Source organism: Vipera berus (assembly GCF_964194415.1).
Source record: "Vipera berus genome assembly, chromosome: 2".
NCBI lineage: Eukaryota > Metazoa > Chordata > Lepidosauria > Squamata > Viperidae > Vipera > Vipera berus.
Genome location: NC_138203.1, coordinates 208,912,012 through 208,926,523, shown reverse-complemented (window position 1 = coordinate 208,926,523; position 14,512 = coordinate 208,912,012). Strand labels below are relative to the sequence as shown.

Below are 14,512 nucleotides of genomic sequence, written 5' to 3'. Positions count from 1 at the left end.
AGCACCTTGAATCTCACCTGGAGGGCAACCGGAAGCCAATGCAGCTTGCGGAGTAGAGGTGTTACATGGGAGTGTCGGGAAACCCCCATCACAACTCGCGCGGCCGCATTCTGCACCAGCTGAAGCCTCTGAGTGGTCCTCAAGGGCAGCCCCATGTAGAGAGCATTGCAGTAGTCTAAACGGGAGGTCACGAGCGCATGAGTGACTGTGCGTAGAGCATCTCGGTCCAGGTAGGGTCGCAACTGGTGCACCAGGCGAACCTGGGCAAAAGCCACCCTGGTCACGGTTCATATATGATCTTCAAAATTGAGCCGTGAATCCAGGAGGACGCCCAAGTTGCGAGCCCTATCAACGGGGGGTAACACCTCATCCCCCATCGTTAAACATGGAATAGTCTGGTTAACCCGAGATGCCGGTATGCACAGCCACTCAGTCTTGGCAGGATTGAGACGAAGCCTGTTTCTCCCCATCCATACCCGGACCGCCTCCAGGCAACGGGACATCACGGCGAGGGCATAACTGGGTTGGTTCGGGGTGGAGAAAAAAACGGTCTTACTGATGATACCCCACCCCAAAACCCCAAATGATCTCACCCAGCAACTTCATATAGATGTTGAACAGGAGGGGAGAGAGAACCGACCCCTGAGGGACTCCACAAATGAAAGGCCTCGGGGCGGATCTCTGCCCTCCCGTCAACACCAACTGCGAGCGGCCCAGGAAATAGGAGGAGAACCACCGTAAAATGGAGCCTCCCACTCCCAACCCCCTGAGACGCCGCAGTAGGATACCATGGTCGATGGTATCAAAAGCCGCTGAGAGATCTAATAGGACTAGGACAGAGGAACAACCCCTGTCCTGAGCCCGCCAGAGATCATTCACCAGTGCGACCAATGCTGTCTCCGTGCTGTGCCCGGGCCTGAAGCCCGATTGGTACGGGTCCAGATAATCAGTTTCCTCCAGGAACAGAGGAAGCTGATGCGCCACCACACTCTCAACAACCTTCGCCAAAAAGCGAAGGTTGGAGACCGGACGATAGTTATTTAAAACAGCCGAGTCCAGGGCAGGCTTCTTGAGGAGGGGTCTCACCATCGCCTCCTTCAAGGCGGCAGGGAAGATACCCTCCTTCAAGGAAGCAGTTATTACTGCCTGGAACCAGCCTCGTGTCTCCTCCCGGGCCACATAAACCAGCCAGGAGAGGCATGGGTCCAACAAACAGGTGGTGGAGCTCAGCTTCCTCATCATCCTGTCCACATCATCAGGGGAAACAGGATCGAACTCAGTCCAGATAGCATGCTCAAGACCGTCCAATTCCTCCACGTCAGACTCTGCCCAGTCAGAGTCCAAACCGGCCCAGATCTGAGCGATTTTGTCCATCAGATGATGACTAAATTCCTCGGCCCGCCCCTGCAAGGGCTCCTCTCTCACCTCCTGATTAAGGAGGGAGCGAGTCACCCTAAACAGGGTGGCCGGGCAATTATCTGCGGACGCAATGAGGGCAGCGAAGTAATTAGCCCTCGCCGTCCTCATCATAGCAAGATAAGACCTTATAAAGGTTCTTAGCTGTAATTGGTCAGATTCGGAACGGCTGGACCTCCAACCGCTCTCTAGACCCTGTCTCCGATGCTTCATCTCCCGGAGCTCCACAGAAAACCATGGAGCCCAACGGGATCTGCGCCGGGTCAGAGGTCACAAGGTACAACACAGTTGAGTGCCTCAGTGGCCGCCTTTTCCCAGGCATCAACCAAGGCATCAACTGGCCTGTGAGTGAGGGCAATGGATATAGACCCAAGCGCCATCTGGAACCGTTCAGGGTCCATTATGTGCCTGGGGTGGAACCATCTGGTCGGTTCCTCAGCCCAGCGGCGGGGGGTGGCATAACGGAAGACCAGCCACAGGAGATGATGGTCGGACCATGACAGGGGAACAACGACCGGTGAACCCCCTCCCAAATCATCCAACCACTGTCCAGACAGAAACACCAGGTCGAGAGTGTGACCCCCCACATGAGTTGGGCCTTGAATTACCTGGGTCAGGTCCATGGCCATGGAAGCCATGAACTCCTGGGCTAACTCCGATGACCCTCCCAGGGAAGGCAGGTTGAAGTCACCCAGCACTATAAGCCTGGGGAACTCCACCGCCAACCCTGAGAGGGTGTCGAGCAGCTCGGGCAGAGCTGTTGCCACACAGCTGGGCGCCAGGTATGTGAGCGACAAGTCCATCTGAACCCGAGGGCCACATCTCAGGAGGAGGGACTCACTCCCACCAATCTGGGCAATGGTGGTCTCCTGCAGACATAAAGTCTCCCTAATAACCACCGCCACCGCACCACCCCTACCCTGAGCCCGTGGCTGGTGTAGCACATGGAAACCTGGGGGGTATAACTCGATCAGAGGGACCCCTCCCTCCGAGCCCAACCAGGTTTCCGTAATGCATGCCAGATCCGCGTGTTCCTCCTCGATCAGGTATGGTATGAACCAGAACTTTCATTCAACGATATTTAGTCTTCTAAAAATAGATACAAGAGCAATATCAGAGGAAAGGATGGTGTTTTTTTTCCTTTCGATTGCAACAAAAACAAAAGAGAATGCAATGGTTAAGAAGCAATTGTGTAAATGTGGATCTCTGTGTAATGAATTGGACAGTAGACACAAAAGCTCATGCAATCATAAATGTGTCAACAGAGAAGGTGAAATGACAGATATAATTCCTGTGTCCAGACATAATGCTAGGCCTTGATTTGTAGCTGTGAGTTTCTGAACATACAAAGCCAAAAGGAAATATATTATGGCATAGCAATATATTTGAATCCAACCAACAGATTACTACTTCAACTATTTCATGCTGAAGCTTAGTGATTATTATATAGAAAAGGCAGTATAGAGTTTACATCAAAGGGTAATGATTGTCAAAGACAGAGTAGTGTATTTTGAACAACGCCAGCTGGAGACTTTGGAATATAGTATGTTGATCTTAGTAGGGTAAAGGTAAGGGTAAAGGAGTCCCTGTGGATTTTACTGCACTAATCATTGCCGACTTTAGGGGGCAGTGTTCATCTCCGTTTCTAGCCACTGCTGTCGGAAGACATTTCCATGCTCATGACGTCATGGAACACTGTTACCTTCCCACCGAAGTGGTACCTATTTATCTAGGTACCTTGGTAGCTAGTATTTGATCTTGTAGTATTAATATTTGATCTTGGTGGACAGTATCTGAATTATATGCTACTAAGAAAATTGCATATGCTTTCCTCTCTCAGGTGTCCTATGTTAAAGCCATTGACATCTGGATGGCTGTGTGCCTGCTGTTTGTGTTCTCAGCCCTTCTAGAGTATGCTGCTGTTAACTTTGTGTCCCGGCAGCACAAAGAACTACTCAGGTTCAGAAGAAAAAGGAGGCACCACAAGGTAAGCAATATACAAGTCAACACAAGTATTGTACGTTGAGCACCGCTGAAAGAGATGGGTTGCAACACGAGGTCACCTGGTCAAAAGGGATATTGGGACCACTGCATTTTAGCATGCCAGCTATAAGATGAACAGTATAATGTTTGGAGATCTGCTTTTCACAAGCTGCTGCTGTTGCTGCTGACAACTATTTGGAAACCACAGTGAAATATTTCACTTGAGTACAGAATCAGTCAATAAGCTCATGTATTTACAGACATCCATCACTCCTGTTTAAATACAAAACTTCTCACTGAGGTCAGTAGATACCTTTTAAAGCTGTTCACTCTATAGTGTAAAGGATAAAACATCTCTAATGACTGAGAATATATACAGACTTGGGGACAGAGAAGATGAGAGATAAAAAGCAAGTTTCAGAAGAGAAAGCCAGTTCAATTGCTGCGCCTGTGACATTCAGCGTGCTCTCCCAGTTGATCAAAATATTCTAATTTTGCCAATTCAAGAATCTGTCTTTGAAATGGAAGCTCTATCATTCATGTGTATGCATTGCTCCACATACAATGACATCATTCATGGTTCATGCTGCTTGTTTCCTTGGGTGAGAGGCAAGGACACTTGTCAACTCACATCACTGATGAGCCACTTCCATATATCCTAAAGGTAGGTGAAACTTACTATCTCACAGATCAAATGTCCTGTTACATTATTATTTTTTTTCCATTATATTAATCTGACTTAATGGATTTTGCCAATGACTGACTTCAAGCTGAGCAAGATGAATTTAGAAAGCTTTTCCTCTCTGTGCCAGTTCTGGTCCTGGCCATGGTGAAGTTTTTATAATGGCAAATAGTATTTAAGAAACGCACCAACTATGTAGAATCTTCAGCAAGATGTTGCAGTAAAATCCTAATCTAGCTCCTTGTTGTTGTTGTTGTTTTCATTTTTGCCATTCCAACCAAAATAAAATAGAAAGTTGTTGGGTTTTTTTAATTTAACCAAGGCTTTTGATAGATGATAGAAAATATTTCACAGGAGAAATGGGAAAAGATATGTTTTTCTTCTTCCCCATTCTCCTTAAATCCTTTCTCTCCTGTTTTTAAAGGATCAAGCATTAGTTGATGGGAAAGACATCTGCCTAGGAAAGTGTCTATTCAGTAAGATTTATGGAGTTACATGTCACGGCAGGCATCCTTTCCCTCCCAAGAGTATTCCTGTAAGTTGCTGGGGAGCAAAAGAGCTAATCTCTTTCTCCTTCCCCCTTTTATAAGCCACCAGCCATTTCCTTTCTTCTCTCACCCATCCTCAAGTGATACCTCCACATCCCAGATGTACATCCGGATCTGTGGACTCCAAAACCGAGAATTTTCCCCAATAACCAGAGGTTTTATGGGCTGAAGACCACAAATCTAGAAGGCATCAAATTTTGAAAAAGTTTGTAGTCTTGAAGAATGCCGAGGAGGGTTGTGAAGATATAGAAACTAATAATTGCTTTTGGGGCAGCCCCAGGGGAAAAAAATCACAGCACCTTAGTATTCTATGGGAAGAAATCATTTAAATAAAACTAAAACTTGGAATAGGAGTAAATTCTGTTTGATTCAGAAGTGATTATTCACTAAACGTGCATAGAAAATAGGTTGCAGAACAAAGAGAAAGAAACCATTTCTGAAGAAACTTTAGGTTGTCATCCTCAAGCTTAATGACTATTCCATGACAAAGTGTAGGATGGAGTAGAAGCACCATCCCCAGTAGGTCAGCAGAAAGCCTATCTGTATATAACAATGACCAGATCAGGGACCGAGGTGGCTGACAGGGTTAAAAGGTTGGGTTGACAATCTGCAAGCCTGTGTTTGAGACCAGAGTGCTTTTATGTGGGAGGGTGAGTTCATCTGCTGTGCCAATAGCAAGTTTAGGAAGTCTGGCTCTGATGTATTTAAAATGCATATTTCTATCCAACAATGTACATTTCTTCTTTTGTGTTACTGCCCCCTGCTGGTGAGAACAGAGGATTTGTTTTATTTTAAATGGTGTGAAGGGCAGGAAGTGCCAAGTCCCCGCCCCTCCCTTTTCTTAACTCCCCACTTCATTTTTTCAGTAAGTGATAAGTTTCACCACTTCGTCTCTCTCATAAATTAAAATAGCAAAATCACATCATAATTTGATAACCCACATTTTTTTCTGTGTCACTGTAATTTAAATATGGCCGTTTAATAAATTGGAATATTATTTCCTAGATCGATAAAAAAACTGAAGAAATAATAGTTGGATGAACTCCTGACTTCCTTTTATCCTAGACTTGATTGAGGACACATTTTATCCTCGAATGGAAATAGTTCAAAGGAAAAAAATATATCCCTTGGACTTAGAAGTTTCCTACAATTGTGTAGAATATTAGTTCAGGAGGAAGGGGCTCCTGCTATAATTTTTCTTTTACTCACTTTCTCAGAATTGATTCTCATTTTCCACCATTTCCCTAAGAAGAGAAATAGTAGAACAATGAAAGCATTCCTAGAAACAGGGAATACTAATTTAAATATTTAAAATTATGATTTCTTTTCCCTAGTATTTGAAGGATCAGTTCCATTATGAAGTGTTGGGGAGAACACAAAACATGGTAGAAAATGTTACTGATAACGCTGTCTTCAAATATAGTGGAAATAAGACTCTGAGAAGCATCAAAAATATTAGATGTCCAAGAGAACATTCCATAAAAGCTTTTGTATCATCCAATTTGGGGGGGCGGGGGGTGCAACTACAAAGTCTTAAATTTTGTTGTTGAATAACAAATTGCTTTTTGAAATTTGGGGTTCTTTCCAAACCAGTCCATGTCCCAGTACTTGAATGGATCTCGAAGAGTACTTTAAATCCCAGCTTTCAGACATTTGTCACAGTTCCTTGCATTATGTTGGTGTAAACCTGTATAAAAGGACAAAATGGTAGATTGAAAAAAGCAGTTGGTTGGCTCTTGAGAGTGCTAGTACCCAAAGGAACAGGAAGCCCACAAGATATTGGTAGGGATTCACAAACTTATCTGCTTCTGAGACAACTGACAACTTTTTCCAGGTAAGCCCCATGCCTTGCAGCTCATGCTAGATTATTCAAAGCTTGGTACGGCATCATTTGTTCAAGCTACCGATGTGCTCTCGACCACATTCATACATCCTTGCTGTAAATGTGTGGCTGTACAATTCATCCATACTATGCAATGTGAGAAGCGAGGTCATTCTTAAAAGATATTCTACAAGGAAAAGCTTGAAAAGAGCCATCTATAAAAGTCTGGCAGTACTGCTCAGAAGTAAAGTCCACAAGTAATTAATGGCCATGAGAAATTAGAAAGCTGTTCATTCTGAATTACTCTAGAGTTACAATTTGGAAAAATTGCATTTCATCCAGGAATATTGATCTGTATATATTACATCATGTAGTTATTGCTATCTGAACACCCGAGACAAATAGAAGCTTATATCTAAGGTAATTGCTGGAGTTGTTCAGTATTCTTTATTAAGCATCCTTCCAGAGCCCAACTCAAACCCACTGGGCATTTATTTATTTTTTTGATTTAGCATATAGTTCCTTCCAAGCAACTGCACCTGTGAAACAGATAATTCCTCACTCTTGAGTCTCTTTTGTGATCTGCAAAAATTACATAAATCCACAAATAATTTTAATACTCAAGAAAATCAGTACAAAAGGAGGAAGAGAACTAAATCTACTATCTGTACAGTAACAAGCATCACCTCTTATGTTCTCATAATCTATATTTCATTAAAGCCTTGAACAATCCAGAATTGTTCTTATTGTTTGGACTAAGTACCGTCTTTCTTATTCACTCCCAGTTTCTGTGCAATTGTATTTACATTTTTTTTCTTTTATAGTAATCATCGTTTGCCTGAAAGCCTGGGAATTATTATTAGTTGTTTTTTTTTTCTCAAATCAGTATTTAGTGAGGTATTTCCACCTTCCCTTACATATACATCCTTACAGAACTCCCCTGATTACACTTCAGTAAACTTAAGGCTTGGAAACTGGGGAGCACCACCTGTGGTCCCCAAATTCCCTCTCAATGTGCAACTGAATGTCAATTGGGAAATTGTCCTGAAGGTGTTTTCCAAAAGGCAACTGGACTTTCTTAGTATTTTTCTTTGAAAACATTTTGCTTCTCATCAGTTCAGAACTGAAAACTTTGAAAATGCTTCACTTCTCATCCAAGAACCTTCTTCAGTACTGAACCGAAGCTTCTTAGATGATAAGCAAAACATTTTCAAAGACAAAAAAAACAAGAAAGTCCAGTAGCCTTTCGGAAAAGTGTCTTTGGGACAGCCATGACCTGGATGATCGAGAATGTCTATAGAAAACCGAGAACATTACTCAGAACCAGTGGCACACTTCCTTGCTATTTTGCGGTGGAAAATATGAATTTGAAAGGTGATGTAACAACTAAAATATTCTTGATTGATTAGGTGCTGTCAAGTCAGTGTCAACTCTTGATGACAAAAATAGATTTTCTCCAGGATGACCTCTCTCAGCCTGGCCCTTCAGTTCTTCTAATAATATACCAACCATCACTATCATTGAGTCCATCCACCTTGCTACTAGTCATCTTCTTCTTCCTCTCTCTCTCTCTCTTCCCACTGTCCTGGACTTCTCCAGGCAGAATAGTCTGAATACCATTCTGAAAAAATAAAGGAGTGCCCACCTATGGAACCCCCCAAAAACTGGGGAAAATTTCAAATCCCAGCCCTGCTTCCTTGCATAATATGACCCTGCCCATCTTATCTCTTTATTGCAAACCCTGTGGCCTTTGCCTCTTAACTTAACAAAAGAGCCTTGGTGGAGCAGTGGGCTAATGCCTCCTTAAGTAACACCAGCTGCCTGCAATTAGTGCAGGTTCGAGTCCCACCAGGCTCAAGGTTGACTCAGCCTTCCATCCTTCCGAGGTAGGTAAAATGAGGACCCAGATTGTTGGGGGCAATAAGCTGACTTTGTAAAAATGCCACTTGGGGGTGTGTGTGAAAGCCCTAATAAGCAGGCATATACATAGAATGAAGGCTATTGCTAAGCACATTTATTTGTGCTTCTTAGATTGTAAGCCGCCCTGAGTCTTCGGAGAAGGGCGGGATATAAATGGGATTAAAAAAAACTTCAAAAAGTTAAGCACGTCCACTAGCTGCTCCAAAAGTGCCTCACCCAGTTTTAGGTTTGTGGAAAGCAAAATGGAAAAAAGAAACCCCAAGAACATCCTGAAGAGAGGGAATACAGTTTCACTATTAAACTAATCCCTCGTGTGGATATCTTTTAAACAATGAGCTTTTCTGCTCAAAGTCCATGCAACTCTGTAGCAGTGTTGACGGAATGAGTTTAATGAGAAGAGTTCCATGGAGCCCCCTCCTTCTGGGCAAGCCAAATGTAAAGAAGGTTTGGATGGGGAGGAGGGGCAGAAGCAAAACAGGGGATATCCAGTTAAGGAAATAGAAGGACTCTTGTGCCAGATGGATCCCCTGCTTTGCCTCTGTGCATTCAACTGCACCCATCTATAAGGCTGATCTCTCCAAGGAAGGGTTGTCCTTCACACCCAAAGCACTGATTCATGTCCCCAGTTCCTGGCAGTAAGCCTTATAGCCAGGGTGCACTGTCTTTATCTTATTTTTAAGTAGAGCCCTATGTTTAATATATTTCAGGAGGATGACACTGGAGAAGGCAGGTTCAATTTTTCGGCTTATGGGATGGGACCTGCCTGCCTGCAAGCCAAGGACGGTATTCCAGTCAAAGGAGCCAACAACAACAATACCACCAACCCAGCACCGCCCCCTTCCAGATCCCCCGATGAGATGCGCAAGCTTTTCATCCAGAGAGCCAAGAAAATAGACAAGATCTCGCGGATTGGCTTCCCCATGGCTTTCCTCATCTTCAACATTTTCTACTGGATTATCTACAAGATTGTCCGAAGGGAAGATGTACACAAGCCATGAGTGGGAGGGGGCTTGTACCCACGTTCCCAACAGGAGAGATGAGTGTGAAGGCAAGATGAATGGGTTACTCTATACACACCATGTGCAATAGCAATGCAGTGATGCATGAATTTAAGAATGTGGCAATATCTATTTTAAAAAGTGGGGTGACTTTTAAAAATATCATACGAACTGAGGGATACTGGGGGGGGTGGGTGGGCAATGGGAAGAAAGCTTTCAAAAATCTTTGAGGTTGGGAAAGGCGAGCTATTTTACAGAGCAACAAGTTTTAGGATTGCTATGGCAGCAGTCCAAGCAGTGTAATATATTAAATATATATTCATGCTTAACTATAATGCAAAAACAGAAAAAAAATCCTTTTTTAGCCTATTAACAGCTTAGATTCTAAAGCCAATGGAACGATTCCTGATTCCATGTGCAAAGAGGATTGCAATTACGCTTCAACCAGACTCTTGCTCTATAAGGCCATACCAATTCTAAGCAAGCACCCGGAGGAAAAGAAAAAATAGCAAAAAAAGAGAGAAAAGCAGAGGATGGTAAACTGGCCCCAGGCTGCTCACGTATAGCTTGAAGATGGAATGAGTTGTCTTCAGGGGTTTTAAAAGATCAGGCTCCACTGGAAGGGTCTGAAAAGCGCTGCATGTTGAAAAGCACTTTCCAAAGAAAACCCCTTTCTTTGGAAAGTGATGCAAGTAAGAATGCTAAAATCGCTCCATGGAAACCGTATAAAATTATGAGCTTTAGTTCTCTTTTGGAAAAAGATGGGGGGGGGAAATAAGGGAGGGGGGAAAAAAGTAAAATGTTGACGGTTGAATTTCTAAAGGTAGAGAAGTGTCTTTCAAACATAAATGCCCAATCACAACTCATTCCTATTGACTTATGTTGGATTTCCCGAGGTCACTATCACAGTACAATGCTTCAAACATATGTGTAATTTTGGAAGAATCTTGCCATTTTTCTTCAAGTGACCCAACAACACAAAACAAGTAGTGACTATGAGAATTAAAGCTTTAAACCTAAACCCACATAAAGAAGGTATTTCTGCACATCAGGCGAGAGGAAGACATTGTGTGAGTGTATGTAAATTAACAAAACCAGAAAATTGATTTTAATTAGAAAATCTGGGGAAGGGGATGGGAAAGAATAATATATATATATATAGTGATAGAAAAGATAAGCATTATTTTCTGACATTTCATAGCATAAGTAATATTCAAGTGGGGTTGCTAGCCCAACTATATTTTTGTAATTCTCTTCGGTGCTGCAATGAGCTTTCATGGCTAGGGAGACACAAAGGAGATTTTTCTGAACTCCTCTGCAATTTGGCAGTTGTGGGTGTTTTCTGCTCTCTACTGATCCGATTAATACAAATTGCAGAGGAGGTGAAACAGTCATCAGAGTTTACATGAACTGGGGAACTGACAAGCTCCACAGGAAAAGTTGAAACTATGTTGAAGCCCTTAATAGAAGCAGCATGCTTCATGTTCCAGATGGAGATGGTTGATCAGAAACAGGAAGTGTGTGTGTGTGTGTGTGTGTGTGTGTCTGTCTGTCTGTCTGTCTGTCTGTATCTGTGTGTGTGTGTGTGTGTGTATAAGTAGCATATACATGAATATGTATAAGTAATTTCCCAATATTTGCACTTTAGGAAGTTATTGTTCAAAAGGGGGATTCAGAGTCAACAAGTAGAAAGACAATCAGCCCATATTCAAATGCTAGAGCATCATGACCAGATCCGCACATTACTTTCTCCCAGATTAACATATAATTTCTGTAAGCAATGCCACTGTTAGGGCATCTTAGATTCATACAGATAGGTCTATTCATCTGTAGATATACAATATGTGCACCTTTAAACATATTTATTTGCTTGGACTATAAACTATATACGGCACCTTTAAGCACCAACTTATATGCCTGGATATAAATTATATATGGTTCATTATAAATTATATCCATATTTTGTGTTTTTGCTAGAGAAAACCTCAGTTAACTCTAGTGTTTGTCACAGATGTCATAATTCTGGAGATATTAGAGAAATATTGGGCTATAAACTATATACGGCACCTTTAAGCACCAACTTATATGCCTGGATATAAATTATATATGGTTCATTATAAATTATATCCATATTTTGTGTTTTTGCTAGAGAAAACCTCAGTTAACTCTAGTGTTTGTCACAGATGTCATAATTCTGGAGATATTAGAGAAATATTGGGTAAAGATTTTCACAAAAAATTTGATTTAATTGATTTACAGTGCCAAGCATTTCCAGAACTGGGGCAATCTTAATAAAGCAAATAAATTCTAGTTTTTAACTGCATAATATCAGCCAGCCAATCTATGGGTTTTGAAAGAAAGTATTAGCTCAGAGGGCACCAAGAACTCAAAATTAATTATTCTTATTTAAAAAGTATCTCTATACATTATATACAGTATCTGAACTTCCAGCCAACTTATGGAGGCATACTGATCAAAGTTCTGATACCTCCATTTAATTAGTCTTCCCTAACCTGCTGATAAAATGTCTGTTGTTTTTCTAAAATTCCTGCACATTAGCCAAATTGACTAGGGATACTGAGAATTGCAGTTTTAACAAAGAAAGGTTGTTATTTTTAAAAAATGGTACTTTCCAGACAGGACTGATGCAAGTAGACAAGAGAAAGATTCAGAAAGTTTAAACAAATTTCACTTGAAGCTTTATCTTTGGGATGAGAGCCTTTAAGGTTCCAAATAGCTATATCAATGCCTTCCAGTCCAAGTTGTTTACACTTAGGATTTCTTTACTAACCCTCAAGCACAGTGCAATATAGTTGCCCAAATAGCCTGAAGCCCATACATTATAGTCAGAATACCAAAACTGTTGAATAAAATAGAATGCTGTTCTGTAGGATTCGCCATAAGTCCAAGTACTTCTCCCTTATATTTCAGGCTGCATCCTAGAAATGTTTTTACTCTAGTCAAGAAGAAAATTGTCTTTTTTAAACCATCACACCTTCCCCTTTCTGTTTTGATATATCAGTTTTAAATCCCAGTAAATTTGCCATAAAATTACATTGGTTGGAAAGATTCACTAATTCCACTTATTAATATTCAGTGTCACTTTCCATAAAAGTTAGTCCATATCTGGCTAATAAACACATCTACCCATACATACACAAATATATTGGCTGCAGTCTTCCATTCTAGCTAACTAGGGTGCAGTCTTTAAACATCACTTTCCTAAATTTAGGAAATAAAATGTGTTGTCTGAGAATTACAGTGTCTGTTCTGAAAGTCTCTTCTCTTTAAGACTGGATGGTTGAAGTTATGCACTATCAAGCACTTTATACATCCTTAAAAGACTTTTGTCTAGCTTTTTCTGCACAAGGAACAAAATATGACAAGAAAAACCCACTGGCACCTTCTTGGCCCCAAACCACAAAAATTTGGTAAAACCAATTTCGATCATTAATAGTTGAGGTTTAGATTGCTGAAACTTTGGGGAGAGGGGAGGCATAGTTTGGGAATGATAGCTTTAAAATGGCTGTGATCTATGTCCTCATAAAAGTTGGTGGAGATCGACTGTAAAGTAATGCAATAGCATCAGCAGGCTTTTGTCTTTCTTATTAGTCCTTCAACTGGGAGATTTCCTTTCTTTCATTTGCAAAGCTTTCAAAGAAAGCCTGCATGCAGATGAACACACACATTGAACCCCTTTGGAATTTAAAGCATTGTCGCAGAATCACAGTTCCAATCCAAAGTCTATAATATGTACCTTGTCTCAGTCCCACAGCTGCCATTGAGCTAAGCTTGTTTGTTGAACCTGTTGCAACACCAAGGGGCCTGTTGTGCCAAACAACAGGAGGAGCGCACTCAGCAGGAGCGCACTCAGCATCTTGTACTTGTTTGGTGCTAGGGAGCAAATGGAGGAATTCTCCTATCTGCCCTGCATGGCACAGGAGCACACTAAACAAATATTCTGTTTCTCCTCTTTCCCTTCCACTCTCCACCACCATTGCCCCACCCCTATTTCCTTCCTTCCTTCCTTCCTTCCTTCCTTCCTTTTCCTTGGATGTTACAAACCAAGATCCATTAAACAATGACTTGCATGTTCTAAATTCAGACTAGCCAAAGTAGATTTGCATTCCTCATAGCGATTTGTGTATCTGGAGCAAGGAAGGCAGTAAAGGTGCCATGATGTAATCTACCTTGAGCCATTGCCCTTTTTGATGAAGCCAAAATTGTAATCTTCTATATTTATAACAGACGACCTGAAGCCTCCTAAAGATCTGGAGGAGGCTAGTAGAGAAGGCTCTGCTATAATATCCACATACCTGAAGTGAACCAAGTTTCTTTCAAGTAACTCCTACTGACTTCATGAACATGATTATGCAGTTTTCTTGATAGTATTACAGAAGTGATTTATTAAGTGTTATGTTACAGTGTTATAGAACATTCTTTCTGGAGTGGGTTTCTTTTTTAGTACTAACCAAAGCCATAGTTTCCAAGATCAACTAGGTGCCTCGAATGGCACATGGTTTTAATAAAAAGCACCATGCCCAAGTATGTTTTAGATATTAGGAACAAATTATTATCTGAACTGAGTAGAGTTTGGGACCGAATGTTCATCACTATTGGCTGTCAGTTTGATCTATAAAGCCTGTTTGGCTACCTGCAGGATTGTCTTTGCCAAATAGAGTCAGCCTGCCTTGTGCGCTCAATCATAAATGATAATCTGGGACACATTTGAGGAAGAGGAGCTCAAAGGTAGACTTTTTCTATGGTGGTTCAGAGGTCCAGAAGACCCTGCATTTGTAGAATTTAAGAAGCAGGTAAATGTTGTTTTGCTGGCTTGGGGACCTGGGATTATGCTACTTTCAGTATTTGTTCTTTTTATTAACTGCTTTTATGACCATTTTACAAAGAGCAAATGCACATATAGAAGACTGTAGTAATAAATATAATAAAACCCAAAAGTACAAACCATAGTAGAAGGAAATAAAAATACCCCCCTCAATAATGGAGAAGGAAATAAAAATGCCCCCCTCAATAATGGAACCATCTGGATAAGTCTCCAGTTCCACAGGGGCCCCAGACCTGATCATATAATCAAGTCTTACCAAATACCCAATACCAAACCATAAGGGATGAGAACAATTTA

At 41.6% G+C, this 14,512-nt stretch overlaps 1 protein-coding gene across 2 annotated transcripts in view; it reads left to right on the top strand.

Annotated features, from left to right (window-relative positions):
• Window positions 1-9,467, top strand: part of GLRA1 (glycine receptor alpha 1) — a gene marked incomplete at its 5' end in the record, with an annotated part of 78,733 nt that extends 69,266 nt beyond the window's left edge. Inside the window, 2 exons of one of the 2 annotated variants that reach the window (XM_081320215.1) lie at window positions 3,257-3,403; window positions 9,079-9,467. In XM_081320215.1, the coding sequence (XP_081176341.1) occupies window positions 3,257-3,403; window positions 9,079-9,369 (438 nt within the window). In that variant the 3' untranslated portion in view covers window positions 9,370-9,467. Of the gene's footprint in view, window positions 1-3,256; window positions 3,404-9,054 lie in introns of both variants that reach the window. The other variant, XM_081320214.1, reaches the window with a different exon arrangement.
• Window positions 9,468-14,512: the final 5,045 nt, after the last annotated feature.